Consider the following 18,083-nt stretch of genomic DNA (forward strand, 5'->3'; position numbering starts at 1 on the left):
ATTTAGTGTGCTTTGTCCTATTGACGTCAAAAAAGTAAAAGCAATAGTTTTCTTTATTATTATGCGAATCTAGGTATTTGCATGTACTAAGTTTCATAGAAGTTCTGAGGGAATAGAACTTAATTTCAGTTCTTCATTCAAGTATGGGTAAGGAACAAATCTTACTCACTCATCCTGTTACCATATTTAAGTTATTATTGATGCAAGGTATGTTGTGTATTGGAGTAATATCAGAATAGATGCTGTCATGGCAGCTTTTCTCCAGAAGAGGTATCAAATGGGTTAGTATAGTGGTTCCACCCACACCATGCTTCCTTGAGCATCCTTGTCCTTTCAAGTGTCTCTCGCAATTGGAGAGATGATCCCATCTACTGGCACAGAGTTGTGCCACTCTTGAGGTTCTCTCTCCAAGTGACTGCAAATGCTATCCTTTACAGGACTGGGTGGAGAATACCTGATGCTTAATTGAGTCGTTCCAACACTTGGTCCCTAACCACCTGCTGGAGCTCACAGTGTGCTTAACTTGATTTTTTTTTTTTCAACAGATTCACAGGTCTCATGTTGGTTAACAGGTTGTTTACACTTGTTACATCTCTGTTAATATATCTAAGCTACTCCTTTATCCTGTAGTGCAGCTAACACTGCTGTCAAGTAGGCCTAAGTTGTGCTGACTGCCACGCACCCTTATAACAGTTCAGCTAAAATAATGTACAAACTACATTCATACTTATAATCCTTGCAGTAGAATAAATATATGATTATGGTTGTAGTTTGTGTTATCATTTAATCTTATCACATTGCTCTTATAACACTAATGAGTACTGATGTGTTTCTTACAGTCTATATCAAAGCAGCTTGGCCATTCAATTCTTCTGATGACCATGTGTAAATTAATTGCTTGGAATTATATGTACTTCCAAGATGACTTACACAGTGTGTTCCCAGTATCACTTTTTGCCTGATCACAGCATAATACATCATCATTTTCTAGATAATGAAAGGCTTTACAAGAGAGAAAATATTTAAACCAGTGTGCTTTACTTATTTACACAGTATAGCAGGCCAGAAGACATATCATAATTGACTTGTGCTTTAAAAAAACCCTTAAAATGCTGGAAATGCATCAATAACACATTTCCTGTGCCTTGAAGCAAGATGTGCAAACAACAAATAGGGTAAAAAAACCCCAAAACAAACCAAAAACAAGAAAAAAAAACAGAGAGAGAAATAAATGAAAAAAATAGCTGTTGTCATCCTAGCTGGTCCTTATTTATGATCAATAATAATTTGTCATTGTTCTAAAGGCTTGTGAATCTGGACAGTGAATTCCTGCTGTTACTGGCTGTGGGTTTTCCAGATAAATCTCTTGATTTTTTGAAAGAGAAGCTACCACAGACTGATACAGGCATTGTAGTTGACCTGATGCTTGCTTTCGAGCTGAAGTACTGATCTCCATCAAGTATTATATGACACTCAGTATACTAAAAGAGAGAAGACTTTTAAAAAGAAGGGAAAAAAGCTCATTCTGTTATTCTGCCTCAGCTGCATTTTGTTTTCTGGTTTTTGCTGTTCACACAGTCTTTACCATTTCTATTATGTCACTAACTTTTATAGATATATAAAAATGTATATTTACATTGATTTTTATATATTGAGAATGATGCTTATCAAGATGTTTACTATGTGCTAAAGTTCATTTAATAAAAGGACTTGCTATTTGTGCAAAATCACAAAATTCAATGAAGTGAGAAAATACTTAATTTTAATGGAAATTTGTGTACTAGTGTTTGGTGTCTATAGCTCATGTGGTTGATAAGAAATTTTAGTATCTTAATTATAAGATTACAGTAGATTGAAAATTAGACATGACATAATGTCTAATTAGTAGTTTGTCTTTTTGACTGTGATGCACATTGAAATCTAATAAATAAAATAGTTTAATATGTCCTCTTTTATAGGTAGCTTGCATGCAGCTCATCAATGCCCTTGTTACATCTCCCGATGATTTGGATTTTAGGCTTCACATCAGAAATGAATTTATGCGCAGTGGACTGAAAGAGATCTTGCCAGTAAGCGTCTTGTAGTCTCTCTTTGCATTACTATTTAAGTTATTTGCCTATTAGAGCTTGAAAGGGGGAATGGGAGAACAACTTGTAATACATTGTTCTCAAAGGCATTTTATTAAGTCTGGGCGTGAGTAGTTAAATATGAGAATCAGTCTTAAAATAAGAATGAAAAGGTGAAGTGTGCTCTCCGAACTCTATGCTTATTCCTCAGCATTTTAGGACTTTGAGTTAGAACATGTGACAGACTGTTGTGCACACACTTGCTGAGCCAGGCTGAAGCTATGTTTACCTTTTGAATATTTAACTTAACACATGTGTTCTGGTAATTTTAAACTTTAAAATAACATAAATTTATGGAAGCTAATAAAAAGATAAAGTTTATTTACATATAGAAACGCTAATTTTGCAAGCTTTTCTACTGTTTCTTCTTTGCAGCAATTGAAATGTATAAAGAATGAAGCACTACATATTCAGCTGAAAGTGTTCAATGAGCATAAGGAAGAAGACATGATCGAGTTTTCTCATCGTTTAGAAGATATTAGATCTGAACTAGAATATCCTTTTGATATCAGCAAGAGAAACATGAACAAAATAAAGTCTGTAATGGACATTTTTCTCTTATAACTTCTGTTTAAAAAAAGTTGTCAGTCAACATTCAACTGAAATATTTTTTTTTCCCCTGCTATTACTCTCCTTAACTTTTTTTTACTGAAGTGAATGATGTTTACAACATGGTGTGGAATACAGTGAAGGACACTAGCGCCGAAGGATATTTTCTTTCTATCCTCCAACATCTTTTGCTGATAAGAAATGACTATTTTATACGGTATGTTTATTCCTATGTTAATTAATGGATTTTGCTGTAATTTAGTCATTAATATTAATTAATGGATTTTGCTGTCATTTTGTCATAAATAGAATATTTCTGTTCAGATTGCAATTTGTAAGTCTTTTTTTGTGAACTCCTGGTCAAAACTATCAACTTCGAATAAGAATGCCATCTGTATGTTTTTGTCTCTTCTGCTTAGGATATAATTCTATATGTAAATATAGAAAACTTTTTTTGTTGAGTCTTAAGTTTATTGACTGCAAGTATAAGCATGGTAGTAGCATTGTATTTTTGTGGTGTATTTGAGTCAAAGAACGAAACCAGGTTATGCACAGAAGTGCATTTTATAAAGAAAATTGAACATATGCTTAATTTAGAGTAACTTTTTGTTGGGAATTGAGTCTTTTCAGTATATGTTATAGGTTAGTGTGACCATGTTAGTGTCTCTTGGAAAATTTGTTAGATAAATTACAGGGACAGTTAATAAAGTCTTAGATGTGTGAAGCTGACAAATACTTTCCTTTCTAAAATCTGCTTGTGTTATTTTTGAGGAGACACTGGAGGAATCAGATGTGAACTGACCAGGGAAGGAAAGCTGTCTGTTTTCTGCATAGTGTTCTGCGTAACCTTGCATGTCAGGCAAGGTTTAGCACAGATGTAACCTTAAAGGTTAAGAGTGCTTGCCTGATATGGGTACACCTGTGTTAGACCTTTTCCACCTGAAAGGGTTTGAATTCACAGCTTGCATGTTCTGGGCAAGTGACCCAGCTGTCATACCACCTGGCGTTTTAGAACAATGTGCTTTTAATTCCTCTCACTGAAGCAGGGCTCCAATTCATCCATAGTCATAAAACCAGAAGAGATCAAGCTGAAGAAAGAGCCTTCTCTTTACTGGGAGGAAGCAGGAGGGAGTCCTTACTTCCTTCCTGTATTTCCATGGGAGGAGAGGTGCAGACTTTATAATAGAAGAATGGTTTATCTTTAGTTCTACTGTTTTTTTCAGGCTTCGTGTAAACCATTCTTCTGTAATAATCTGCCAGATGTATTTGTTGTTTGAGACTTTCAGTTTTTGCACCTATCCTTCTGTGGAAGTAAGTCAGTCCAAATCTTTTGACCTTATTAAGTATACGTTAATAAATAAACATGCTGGAAAACAACTCATCTCTCTCTTTAGTCCACAGTATTTCAAATTAATTGAAGAGTGTGTGTCTCAGATAGTGTTACATCGAAGTGGAACAGACCCAGATTTCACATATCGTAAAAGATTAGATATAAATTTCAGCCACTTAGTAGGTAAGTACTATGCTTGCAAATGATGACAGTATGATACTGTTTAATACGTTACAAAAAACAAGTTAAAGTTGTACATGTGATTAAGAATCTTGTGTTCCCTATATATGTTCAAGTGTATGTTTGTTTATTTTTTCAAGATATTTGTGTAGATAAAGCAAGATTAGAAGAATGTGAAGAGAGGGCTTCTGAACTTTCCAGAAAAGTAAGTAATTTTTAAGTTATGTGATCCTAGGATAGACACAGAGGATTATGTAATAGCTTCATGAATAGTGTAACTGAAAGTGGGATCATTTTTAGCTTCAAATTACTATTAGTTCTTATGTTTAAGTGGAAATGTGAATGTTTCTTGTGTACTGGGAAGCAGAGAAAAGTGGTATAAAGTAGGTTAACCTTAATTGAGAATCTTTCTACTGTTTATTTTAAATTTTCATTTACAGATCTCCCCAAAATCAACTGAATACTTTATTTGGATAGCTGTCAGTTTCTCCAACAAGATAAATAATGGGAGAATAAGAACTGGCTCATTTGTGTTTATAGACTCTATATTTCTGTACATCAATTTTTCAAGCTTCTCAGTCTAATTCCAACTTAAAATATGTTAAGTACTTGATGCCATTTTATATAGTAAAGACTTGTAGTGGTAATAGAGATGGTACTTCTAGTCAGTGGATATGTGGAAGTTGGAACAGCAGGTATGTTGTAATGTCCTTAGTGTTGTTAACATGTGAGTTTTAAGAAACACAAAAGGAAAAACTGGAATCTAGGGAAACTACACAGAGTGACCAATATCAACAACTTCCTTTTTTTTGTTTTTTTCTTTCCTTAGTTTGAAAAAGATTTTGTAGTTCACCAGGAGACCCAAGCCCTACTGCGGAAAAAAGAAGAAAGAATCAATGAACTTGAAGCAGAATTACAAGCTTTTAAATCGCAGGTATAGGACAGTTTAAATGAATGTATGAAGTATTGTTTTTGAAGTGGACTTCATTTTGCATCTTTTGCAGATCCTGGTAGTACAGATGAGGTATTTTTAAAAAAAATCCTATTATCGATTGTTATTGACTGTTATTTTTCTTTATTTCTGTTTCATACAAAGAGTTGTAGGGTGACGTTAATTAGCTATTTGAGTTCCCAGATGATTCTTTTTTTTTGCCAGAGCTCTGTTAATTAAACTAGTTTCTTATGTTTCATTTGGGTTTTGCTTTCAGCGTCACAGATTTCCAAAGTAATTAACCACATAGAGTAATAAGTCTCATGCTTTTAGATTAGCATTCATCACTGTGATCTTTATCCCTCCACAGGAAATTATTCATTACGCAGTTTGCTTTGCTGAAGCCTTACCATGGATATCCAGCAGTGAAAGAAATAACCTCTGGCTGGATAAGAACATTTCCTGATAATTTTTCAATTTTGAAGCATAAATAGATATTTTTAAATGTGATGGAAAGGAGTAGTTGAGATTTTTTGAGAGTAGTACTTGAGTTAACTTGTAACTCCTTCAGCTGTAAAATCTGTATAAGGAGGCTGTGTGACCGAGTGATTTTTTTTTTTTTTTTTTTTTTTTTCCTGTGCCTTATTTCCTGGAATAAGAGGCACAGTCTTAAAAGGGCTAATGGAAGACATGCATATAGGAAGGTGATAAAATATGTGTTTTCATCATAAAGGTTTTTTTTATACTTTTGAGCTTGTTTAATTTTCTTAGTGAGGAAAATTAGTTGAACTCTGCTTTGGTCTGTTTAAAAATGTCATTCTAATTCAGATCTTTGGTCAGAATTAACTGTTAATGTAAAAATCAGACAAGTGTTAAAAAAAGGAGTTACAAAAATTGTTGCTTTCTAAAAATATAATTTTAATAAGAGCTGTGTATCATCAATTAAGAAAGTATTTTTATGTGTGCATCTTGAAAACTTAATTAAATTTTTTTTTTTTTGTGAGAGGAATAGGTTTTCTCTCCTATATTTTACTTTTTCTCTTGCTAACTGTATTAAATATAGCTTTTTCCTTAACAGTCACAGATTATCATACCATGAATTATCCCACTGTTAATGTTACTTGAAATGCTTTATAAATACCAGTTACTGCAACTTAATACTCTTATTCTTAAATGCATCTTAAGGGGAATCTTTGATTTCCACATGGCATTGGTTGGCTACTTAGCATGGCTACTTCCACCTATTACGACTATCTTTCTCCTAGTCTCATTCCTTTACACTTCTGTTATATTTGGTATTTGTTCATGTATTTCTTTTGTTATTAGAGCCTAGTTGTTCACTGTCTACTTGTCAGTGTCAACAGTGCGTTATGTTCAGAAATTCAAAACAATAATACTGTTTATTTATTTGTATTTATTGAGATTCAGCTATTTCCTTTAAAAAAATCATTTGTTTATTGCCTTCCCTTCTATTTTTAAAAAATAAAATGTACTGTTTCAACTCATAATTACTGGTTGAAATGTTGATCCATGCTATCACCAGCAAATAAATATTACTTATTTATTTTTTTTGTGATTTTTGTCAGGTACACATTTATTAATGTTTAAAGGCCCATGATAGAAGTTCTCCAAGTAGTAAAAATCAATGCTTTTTTTTTTTTTTTTAACTTACTGAAGTGCTAATAAGCACATCTCAAGACAATGTAGATGTCCTTAGTATATAGAATAAGAAATCAGTGCATTATCTTACAAATTGTTAATATAGTTTTCAAAAGGCCTTAAGTACTGTAAAATATTATATTGTTACTACTTTTCCTGTCCACCTAGTATCTACCTACCATATTCTATGTTAATTGTTTTCTCTTTTAACAAATAGAATGGCCACTAGTTTTGTATGTCTACAGATTTAATAAAGCATTGTAACACAGCTGTATTTTTTGGAAGGATTTTTTTTTTTCATCTTCGCTTTGTACCTTCAGTTCTGTAGAACGTTGAATGCTTCTGTCTTGGAAAATATCTGTTTTTCAACAGAATTACTAATCTAGTCAGATCCTATGTTAATGTCCTTGGAATATTTTTCTGTAATCTGTAGGATAGGTAAGAACACTAGAGACTAGGATGTTATTTCTTTTTAATTTGAGCTGAACTGTGTTAGTTAGATAAAATTTCATCAAGATATGTGGAGGCAGAGAGTGCAGTAGCGCTGTTTGATATTGACGAATTTGGACTATGTCCTTGAACACCACTTGCTCAATAACAAAAAAACAGCAACTAGAACAAGATAAGGAAATACCAAAGGCAAAAATAGTGAAGACAACCAAAAAACTATTACCAATCCAAATGAAGCATAAGGTGCGTGAACAGTAGTGTATGGCTACCAATCAAATTAGGTGGTTAAAGTGCGTGCACTTTGCGTGTAACTTAGACTATAAAAGACTAATGCTGACTAACAATAAAGGTCTCTGGAACACCATCCACGGAGTCTGTGATTTACTGCCACGAAGATACTTATCAGACATTTCTTTGATCAGTGAAATATGACAAATGCGATACAGCACTTCAGTTTTTCATTTTGGATGTGTACTCCCTGGTCTGAATGTTCACTTCAAACATTGAGATTTCTAATTATGAAATCAAAAGCATGTTGGCCTCATTATAATTAATATTTGATTGTCCTAGACAAGAAAGATGTCACTAACTTTGAGTTACCTTGCTGGATTTAGCCTATACACTATGATGGTTATGGCATTTTGTTGATAAAAAATATGAAATTGAGTAAGAACATTTTTCTTTTCAGTATGGCCCCTTACCACCTGGTTTTCTGCCATCAACGTGTGGAGATGCATCTGTTGTTTCACTGGAAGCTGCAGGACCACATCAACTGCCACCTCCTCCTCCACCGCTGCCTTCTAATGGAGCAATTCCACCACCACCACCTCCCCCTCCTCCTCCACCACTTTTGAATGGCTTGGGAATTCGTCTGGCTTTCGGTGGTGCTCCTCCACCACCACCGCTACCAGGCCTGCCTGGAGCACAATGGTCTCCACCTTCATGTACTTTGCCATTTGGAATGAAGCCTAAAAAAGAATTCAGACCTGAGGTTACCATGAAGAGACTCAACTGGTCCAAGGTAGTACTGATTAATGGCAAACACTTGATGTGAAATCTTATGTGGAGCTTAGGGTAAATAGTAGCTTGTCAGGAGTAAGACTACACAGAGCAGTAGATACATTAGTTAAAATTATGTCATATATGAATACTTTCTGCCTCTAGTTTTTATTGTTTTCCAAAAACTGCGTTTCACTGACTCATGAATCATCTCAGTATCTGTTGACTTTCTGAGATGCCTGAAAAAGTCAGTTCTAGTTAAGAATAATACAACCTTGATACCAGCATGCTTCCTGGCTCCTCCTCTGCCTTGTCTTTTAGCAAACTGTTTACACTGGATCAGCCACTGCACTGTACTGATAGCTATACAGTTTCCAAACAAGTGTCTTGCATTTGTCTAGCCTGAACTGTGGGAAGCAGTATGACAGGTCTCTCCATTTGTCCTTAATGTAAATGTACTTATGTAAATTTAATAGCTGAAAAAATGTAAGGTCCATTTATTTATTTATTTTTTCTTCTTTTCTGTTGTGACAGGATCAAGTATACCAGGACTATCAATCTACTGAGTTTTAGAAACTATAATTAATTAGACCAAAATAAGTCAGTAAAAAGATTTTCAGAGTTTTCTGAGACAATAAAAACAACAATCTAGAAAGTAAGATACTTAATATCTAGTAAAGCCAGCTGTGTTCAGATACTATTTAAAGTTTACCCAAGTTTTAAATCTAGACTAAAGATAACTGCTGGAACACTGGAACAGGTTGCCCAGAGTGGTGGTTGATGCCCCATCCCTGGAAACGTTCAAGGGCAGGTTGGATGAGGCTCTGACCAACCTGATCTAGTCAGGGATGTCCCTGCTCCTTGCAGGGGGGTTGGACTAGATGACCTTTGAAGGTCCCTTCCAACTGAAGCTATTTTATGATTCTATAATTTGCTACATTTAGAGCTTGGATAACAGAGTATGTTGACTGTATTGCTTTGTATTGTTAGAATCGGTTTGTCCAAAATGACTTATTGTAAGCATTATCATTTTCAATCAGAAATATATTAACCATTCTGAAGATGAGTTATATACCAAAAGTTCATGTTTTACAGAGCTCTTTAGTATTTCATTGGCTTTATACCCTAAAGAGCATAATCTCTGCACAATAACAAAATCATTTAATTCATAAAATTTTATTTTATTTTGTTTCTTGTTTGTAGATCAGGCCTCAGGAAATGACAGAATCTTGTTTTTGGGTTAAGGCCGAAGAGGATAAGTATGAGAATGCTGACATGCTTTGCAAATTGGAACTTACGTTTTGTTGTCAAAAAAGGGGTAAGTAATGGATTGCTTTAATTTTCACCTTTTAGAGATATCTTTTAAAATTCTTGAGGCTTAACTACTATATGAAAAAATTCAGAATAGAACATTAATGTTCTGTTTTTTAAGTGGAACATATGAAGAAAAAAGTTTGAAAAACCTAGACCGCTTAAAGCAGTAGTATTGTACTATTTTACTTGAAGGGTGACAAAAATTGTGTGACCTATAAATAAAATTGTACCAGAAAAGTCCAAGAAATACTTCTGGATAATAAAGACTTTTGTACAGTCACATTAGAAAAAATATTTATAAAATTTTGTCAGAATACTTTAATAAAATAATATGACTTAATCTATAGTCCAGAAGGTGAGGTATTTACCCTCAGAATGCATATGACAATTGATGTGTTTTGGTTCCATGAAGGAGGAGTGTCTTAAAAACCTTGAAGCTTTTACTTTCTGATAGACCCGTAGCAACCTTTATAGAATCATACAATAGTTTGGGTTGTAAGAGACCTTTAAAAGTCATCTAGTCCAACTCCCTTGCAGTGAGCAGGGACACCTTCAACTAGATCAGGTTGTTCAAAGTCCCATCCAACCTGGCCTTGAATGCTTACGAGGATAAGGCATCTACCACCTCTCTGGGCAACTTATTTCAGTGTTTCACCACCCTCATTGTAAAAAGTTTCTTCTTTATATCTAGTCTGAATCTGCTTCCTTCTATTTAAAAACCCTTACCCCTCATCCTGTCACAACAGGCCCTGCTAAAAAGCTTCTCCCCATCTTTCTAATAAGCCCCCTTTAGGTACTGGAAGGCTGCTATAAGGTCTCCCTGGAGCCTCCTCTTCTCCAGGCTGAACAGCCCCAACTCTCTCAGCCTGTCCTCATAGGAAAGGTGCTCCAGCCCTCCAGTCATCTTTATGGCCCTCCTCTGGACCTTCTCTAACTGGTCCATGTCCTTCTTGTGTTGGGGGCTCCAGAACTGGATGCAGTACTCCAGGTGGGGTCTCACCAGGGCACAGTAGAGGGGGAGAATCACCTCCCTCGACCTGCTGGCCACGCTCCTCTTGATGCAGCCCAGGATGCAGTTGGCTTTGTGGGCTGCAAGTGCACATTGCTGGCTCATGTTGAGCTTCTTTTCCATCAGCAAGTCCTTCTCTTCAGGGCTGCTCACAATCCATTCTCTACCCAGCCTGTATTTGTGCTTGGGATTGCCCCGACCCAGGTGCAGGACCTTGCACTTGGCCTGGTTGAACTTCATGAGGTTGGCACGGGCCCACCTCTCCAACCTGTCAAGGTCCCTCTGGATGGCATCCAGTGTGTTGATGCACCACAGAGCTCGGTGTTGTCGGCAAACTTGCTGAGGGTGCACTCTATCCCACTGTCCATGTCGCCGATAAAGATGTTGAACAGGGCCGGGCCCAACACGGACCCCTGAGGAACAGCACTCATCACTGGTCTCCACTTGGACATTGCGCCATTGACCACAACTCTGAGTGTGGCCATCCAACCAATTCCTTATCTCCTTTGATATTTTTCTTAGCTTCTTCAGCTTTTAAAGCCTTGTGGAAAACAAAAATATTTGCAAGTATTCGTATTTTTAAACCTTTTCTCCCTTTCTCGAAGTACATTGTCTCACTAGTAGCTTAGATTATTCTACCTCAGATATATATGAAATGTCTATATTTTCACTGTTACTTCTTGACACTTTTTTTTCCCCTTGTTCTTGACTGATATCAGAAACTTAGTACTTTGAGGAAGTCAAAGGGGTGCAATGATTAATTCCTTTTCAAATTGAAAAGACATGATTATATTTTTAGTTCATTTTGCAAATTTCACTTCAATATTTTTATTTAATATAGTGCATGCCATTTTCAAGTTTCTCAGTTTTTCAAAATATGCTGTGGTATATATTATCCAATATTTTTTTTTACCTTGACCAAGAACTTTATTCTGCTTTTGTCAAAGCTATCTTTTATGCTCTGGCAGTATTTCCACTGAGTTGAGTATTACAGTTTATTCATGTTGATACTTATTATTATTAAAAATGTTGTGCATAGATAAAAAGGTAAGAAAACCTCATAGACGATAGATATTTTTGCTTGAATCTATTAGAATATCTCTAAAAGATAATTGTGGTGCCTTTATAATATTAGGAGAATTCCCAAGAATGTTCCCTGAATTTGTAGGTTGTAGGGTTTAAAAGCCAATGAAGGAAATACTCTTTCCTATGTGTAGTTGAATAGTAAGATTTGAGAGACAAGATGATGTTCAGGCCAAACATGAACATGCTAATGGTTCAGAAGAGGACTATGAATCTCCACAAACATTGAGAACATAAGAGTTAACAAGATTAATGTCCCTTTGAAGTTTAACTGAATGGACTGAATACATTGTTTTGACAAAACCTAATAGAAGAGTTAATTGATCTACAGTTGAAAAATAAGTGAAGTATACTCTTATACTAAGTGGGATGGCGGGTGTCGTAGTTCAGCCCCAACAGGGACCAGACTACGCAGTCCCTCTCTCACTCCCCCCACTCTCCGAGAGAATAGGAGGAGATTTGACAAACAAAAGAAAACCAGAAAAAAAACCAAACACGCGGGTTGAGATTGAACAAAAAGTAAATTTAACAGTAATGACAGAAGAAAACAAGACAGTGATAGAACACAAATACAGTACAATAGCTCACAACAGATATCCACATCCAGTCTCTTCCAAGTAGCAGGGGCTCCCTTCAGCACCCTCCTCACTTATATACTGAGCATGATGTCAGATGGGATGGAATAGCCCTTTGGCTAATTTGGGTAAATTAACCCCAGCTGTTAACTAATTAGTTAACTATCCCAGCCATAGGGGCTACCAGCTTCAGTTCTCCACCCAGCTCAGGTAAATATTAACTCTATCCTGGCCAGAACCAGGACAGCGGGGAACGATTAATAGGCTATAGCCTGCAGGGACAAATTTAAATTTTTTTTACAGGTGGAGCTTACTGCTTAATCTTTTTTTTTTTTTTTCAGGTTTTGAAATATCTCTCATAATAATATGTGTGCCATCGTCTTAATTTTTCAAAGGAAGCAGAGTCACTATATATTTTAGTTAGAACAGTAAGTAGGTGCAAAGGGCAACATGGAACTAAATTTTATCATTGTTCAATTGAGTGGTTTACAGAAATTGGCATGAATGCTTAAACAAAAAATTAGACAGCACCAGGCATCTCAGTATCTCCTATTAATCGCATGAATTCTGATACAAAGGACAACAAAGTAGCTGCTTCTGTTTTTGACCACAGAGAGAAGGGACACTTCTTTGTAGGTTATACATAAGTTGTTGATTATAACAAAACTCACTAAAGAAACTGAAGACATTCAATTTTCTTTGCTTCTCTGTGTTGAGGAGATTTAACGCTTTGCTTTCTAAAGTACAATCAGCAAGCTACTCACTGGCCTCAATTTGGGAACAGTCCTTGAGTGTCTCTAAAGCCAGAAAAACGAGAGGTTGAAAATGATTCTGTAGCCGAATGACAGCATGCAAAGAGTGAGCTGATTTCCACTCTGCTGAAGGATCTGCTTATGCACTCTTTTCATTGAAGTCATTGTGTAAGAAGAGGTATCTAGTTGTGGAAGTAGGGAGCAGAATGTTCAATGATGCTTTAAGCAAATTTTATTCTGATTAAGTTAAATCAGATTTAATTACTCAAATGTTTAGTTGCTGCTTTTTGCCAGCTGATGTGCCAAAAGTATTTCAGTGTTGATCCAGAAGAGGAAGTCTGATGTGTATGTAAATAAGCCATTGAGGAATTTCTGCTAGAAAAAGGAATACAGAACAGTATAGAATGGGTTTGAAGCTTTAACAGATGTTTGAATAGAAGTTATAAATTATGTTGATTCTGAATGGGTATTGAAGCAGTCAAAATAACTGAAGATGCTATGGAGGTATGAAAGAAACATTACTGCAAGAATAAAAAAGTAAAAGAGGGTCTAGCTTTGGAGTCTAGGAAAAATAGCGAGTAGTAACATGTAGCAAAGACTGTACAGGGAAAAAAAAATCACTCTTGTTGAGGATGTCTGAAGACAGGTCAGAGACACATTTTTCAATCATGGAATTATTTGATTTGGAAAGAACCTCTGGAGGTCATCTGGTCCAATAGCCTTCATAAAAGGAGAGTCAGCCTAGTTCTTGTTGCTTGGGACTGAGTTTGAGATATCTCTAAAGATGGAGATGTGTGGATGAACAACCTGTTCTCGTGTTTGTCACCATAGCTGTGAAAATTCTTCATAACATTATCTTGGAATATCTTTTGTTGCAAATTGTATCTCTTACCTCTTACTCGTTGTGCACCTCCAAGGAGAATCTAGTTCCTTCTTACTTGTAGCCTTTTATTAGGTACTTTGAGAAAACAGTAAGGGTTCTTTTCCCCTTTATCCTTCTCAAGACTGACAGCTCTCTCCACCTTTCTGTATGCGTCTTATGTTTCAGCCCTCTTATCATCTTGATGACTTTCTATAGTACTCATTCCAATATATCTATATTTTTCTTGACGTGAGGAATCACACACTGAAGAAGTACTTCAGATACTTCTCCCTGAGAGAGAAGGGGAGCAGAGGGAAATGATAACTTTTTTGACCTACAGACAACAGTCTTCATAGCTTATTAGAGGATATGTTTTCACTATGCTGCTTGTTTAATAATAGTAGTGATAGTGATAATAAGTCCATGTAAGGGCTATGGATAGTATATAGAGTATTTTCTTCTCAGTTTTTTACTTGTTATAAAGCTTTTTTTTTTTTTTTTTGTCACTTAACAGCAATTGAACCATTTTGTGAAAGCAACATAATTATAAAAGTTAAAACTTTGAGCTGGAAGAATGAGAGTTATCAAAGCATCAGTTGCTGATAGTATTCTTGTAGCAACTTATTAAAGACTAAGTGCACTTTATTTACTGACTCAGAGTTTATTCTTGTCTTGGAATCAATTTGTAACCTCAAAGAAGTCTAAGATCATGTTATTGTAGTTTAGCCCCGGGTTGGGACCAAGCTATGCAGTTGCTCAAGCATTCTCCCCACCCTTCGAAGGAATGAGGGAGAGAGAATATAACAAAAAGCTCGAAGTTTGAGATAAGGACAGGGAGAGATCATTCAAGTTACTGTTACAGGCAAAACAGAGTCTACTTGGGGAAAACTATTTCAATTTGTCAATAATAAAAGCAAAGTAGGATAATGAGAGAGAAAAAAGAACCCCAGAACTCGCCCCCACCCCTCCCCTCTTCCTGGGTTTCCATGGGCTGCAGAGGAATCTTGTCAGGAGCAACATTACTCCTCCCCCTCCTTCTTCACTGACCTTGGTGTTTGCAGCCATTCCTCTCACAGGAAATGCTTCACAGTCAGGCTCAGTGTCGTAGTTCAGCCCCAATCAGGACCAGACTACGCAGTCTCTCTCTCACTCCCCCCAAGAGTGAATCTCGCCCTCCGAGAGAATAGAGGGAGATAATATAAGAAAAACGGCTCAAGGTTTGAGGTAAGGACAGGGAGAAAATCCTTAAAATTACTGTCACAGGCAAAACAGACTTGACTTGGGGAAAACTACTCATTTACTTCTAAAACTAGCAGGAGAATGAGACAGGGAACAAGATAACCTTCCCCGACCCCTCCCTCTTCCCAAGCTTAACATTATCTCTACTACCTTCTCCCACCCCCTGAGTGGCACAGTGGGGAAGAGGGAATGGGGGTCATGGTCAGTTCACCACGCATTGTTTCATGCCGCTACTTTGTCCTCGGGGGAAGAACTCCTCGCATTCCTCCTCTGCTCCATCGTGGGGTCCCTCCCACGGGCCACAGTCCTTCCTGAAACTGCTCCGGCGTGGGTCATCTCTTCCATGGGGTGCAGTCCCTCCAGAACAGCTGCCCCAGCGGGCCCTCCATGGGCCACAGCCTCCTTCAGGCCTCCACCTGCCCCAGTGTGGGGTCCTCCATGGGCTGCAGGTGGATCTCTGCTCCTCCGTGGACCTCCATGGGCTGCAGGGGGACAACCTGCTCCACCATGGTCGTCACCACAGGCTGCAGGGGAATCTTGGCCAGGAGCCATATTACTCCTCCCCCTCCTTCTTCACTGACCTTGGCATCTGCAGCTGTTCCTCTCACAAGAAAAATTCTTCACAACAGGCTCAGGCAGATGCCTCTCAGGATCTTTTTACATCTCATTCACATCTCATCTCCTCTCCACTTCTTGCAGCCAGGCCAAGTCGGCCACCCGGCGGGAGGCCAGAGAGTGAGGCCTGCAAGGCCCACAAATCTCGTGCCTCCCCCTCTCTGCCCCTGCTCAGCTGCTTCACATCTTCTTTTTTTCCTGTTTTCCCCCTTCTTAAATACGTTATCGCAGAGGTGTTATCATGGAACATTCTGCTACCAATTGGCTCGGCCTTGGCCAGCAGTAGGTCCGCCCTAGGCCTGGCCAAGTCCCCTGAACAAAGGGGAGCAACTTCTAGCAGTTTCCTACAGAAGCTGCCACCTTAGCCCCCCCCCCCCCCCCAAACAAAACCAGAACACTCAGGTAGATGTGTCTCATGTTCTTTTCACATCTCCTCTCTTCACTTCTTGGGGCCTGGCCGGCCTGAGATGAACCCATATAGCTACCTGCTGGGAGGCCAGAGGGTGAAGGCTGCTCGTGCGACTCATGCCTCCCACTCTCTGCCCACACTTCTGTTTTATTTTCCCCTTCTTTAATATGGTATCACAGAGACGTTATCACCATCACCAATTGGCTCAGCCCTGGTGAGTGGTGGGTCTGCCCTTGGCCCAGCTGAATCCACTGGATAAATGGGAAACTTCTAAGAGTTTCTTGCAGAAGCTGCCACTGTAACCCCTGCCACTACACAAACGTAGCACAATATATGTATGAAAGAAGTAGGCAAGGACAAAATAGAAAACCCAGCTCATTTTTAATAAGAACACGTAGATTTACTTCTACATAGGGAATGTGGGAGGAGACTGTTAGTTCAGAATCTGGAAATAGAGGTCAGCGTGTGGCAGAGTGAATACTTGAGAAAAGATTTGATTGTGACTGAAAAGTGTACATACACTTAAAATATTTGCAAGAAAATATGATGGTTTGTGCAATGCCCCAAGAAACAAACAGATAAAAGACTCTGGATCACTCAAATCATTAGCTTTGTGTCAGCAGCTGAAAGAATAAAAGTAATGAGTGAAAGCACTGCCTTAAAGGCATCGGTGTGAAAGTAAGGTATGGTCTATGACTCTCTCCTTGGCTGAGGCAGGGGAGGGGGAAGGAATTGAGAAGTTCTGAAAGTAAAGCGATGAATGTGAATGGCTTACATAAATGATCTTTGATTTTTCTGATAACGTTTCTTTTTAAGGCAAAAAGAAAGAAGAATTGATATGAAGGCTAGTTAGAGACTTGAAAGAGAAAGAAATAATAAGAAATATCAAGTGCTTAAGATTTATAAGGATTATACTCATGGTTGCAGATCAATGAAAAAAATTGGAAAAGCCTTTTTGGCAACAATATTATCAAAAGAATCTCTTACTAGAATTCTTTGAAAACATTAAACTGAATATATAACTTAACTGGTATGTGAAATACTGAGCAGCAGAGCTGGAGCAAACCTTATATATGCTTTTACATTATTTTAAGCCTAAAATATAAGATGAAGAAACAAAGATGCTAGTTATCAAATGACAACTGCTTTATAATAGATGTGTTGGAAGCCTGATAGAAGGAGAATAATCACTGGTGTGTATTAATATGCTGCCAACTTTTCTGAAATGATTAGATGGACAGGCAGGGAAGTGGCACTTTTCATAAAAGATAGTGTGAAGTGTAGTAGCATGAAAATGTTTTGTGGGGAGAAGCAGCCTATTGTGTGAAATCTTGTGAGTGGAAATTCCTTCTAATAATATAATATTATACTGTATTAATAGCTCTTGGATCACATGATATTTGTGCTGAGAAAATTTTAAGAGAGATTAGAGAAGCTGCAAATTTTGTGGCAATAAAGTGGGAGATTTAGCTATGCATGTGAGCTGAATCGATTCCTCTTCAGGATGTTGTGAGATGATAAAAGCTTTGAATGCAACAAATGACTGTTTCCAATATTCGTGTAACAAATGTGAAAAGGAACTGTTCTGGGAATGGTTTTGAGTGATACATGGGATCTAGGAGGTTGGATTAGGAGAGGAGGAGAGAATGATCATTACCTTAATATTGTACCAGGAGAGAACAACCAAAGTAGATCTATTATACAGGCATTCAACTTCAGTACAGGGAACTGAATTAAAAAGGCAGATGGTCAAGCAGGATACTCATGCTTACGAGCAATCCAGAAGCTATTCTAAAAATGACTTCTTCAAGGTGTAAGTAAACTGTATGGTAATTCAGAAAAAGCCCAACTAAAGCTATGGAGTATAAAATGCATGTGACTTGATAGGAAAGTTAAAGACAGGACAGCATTAAAAGGAAAAGGATAGCAATGAAAATATGAAAGGCTTGCCCAAATGAAGATGACAGAAACACTCATTAAATGTAGCCAGATAGATGTAAA

At 37.3% G+C, this 18,083-nt stretch overlaps 1 protein-coding gene across 1 annotated transcript in view; it reads left to right on the forward strand.

Annotated features, from left to right (window-relative positions):
• Nucleotides 1-18,083, forward strand: part of DIAPH3 (diaphanous related formin 3) — a 256,760-nt gene that overhangs the window by 59,381 nt on the left and 179,296 nt on the right. Inside the window, exons 10-17 of the mRNA XM_086771793.1 lie at nt 1,959-2,069; nt 2,502-2,620; nt 2,776-2,892; nt 4,070-4,188; nt 4,326-4,390; nt 5,015-5,119; nt 7,914-8,246; nt 9,428-9,542. Coding sequence (XP_086627919.1) covers nt 1,959-2,069; nt 2,502-2,620; nt 2,776-2,892; nt 4,070-4,188; nt 4,326-4,390; nt 5,015-5,119; nt 7,914-8,246; nt 9,428-9,542 — 1,084 coding nt within the window. The remainder of the gene's footprint in view (nt 1-1,958; nt 2,070-2,501; nt 2,621-2,775; nt 2,893-4,069; nt 4,189-4,325; nt 4,391-5,014; nt 5,120-7,913; nt 8,247-9,427; nt 9,543-18,083) is intronic.

The sequence above is a fragment of the Chlamydotis macqueenii genome, chromosome 1 (assembly GCF_036417535.1).
Source record: "Chlamydotis macqueenii isolate bChlMac1 chromosome 1, bChlMac1.mat, whole genome shotgun sequence".
NCBI lineage: Eukaryota > Metazoa > Chordata > Aves > Otidiformes > Otididae > Chlamydotis > Chlamydotis macqueenii.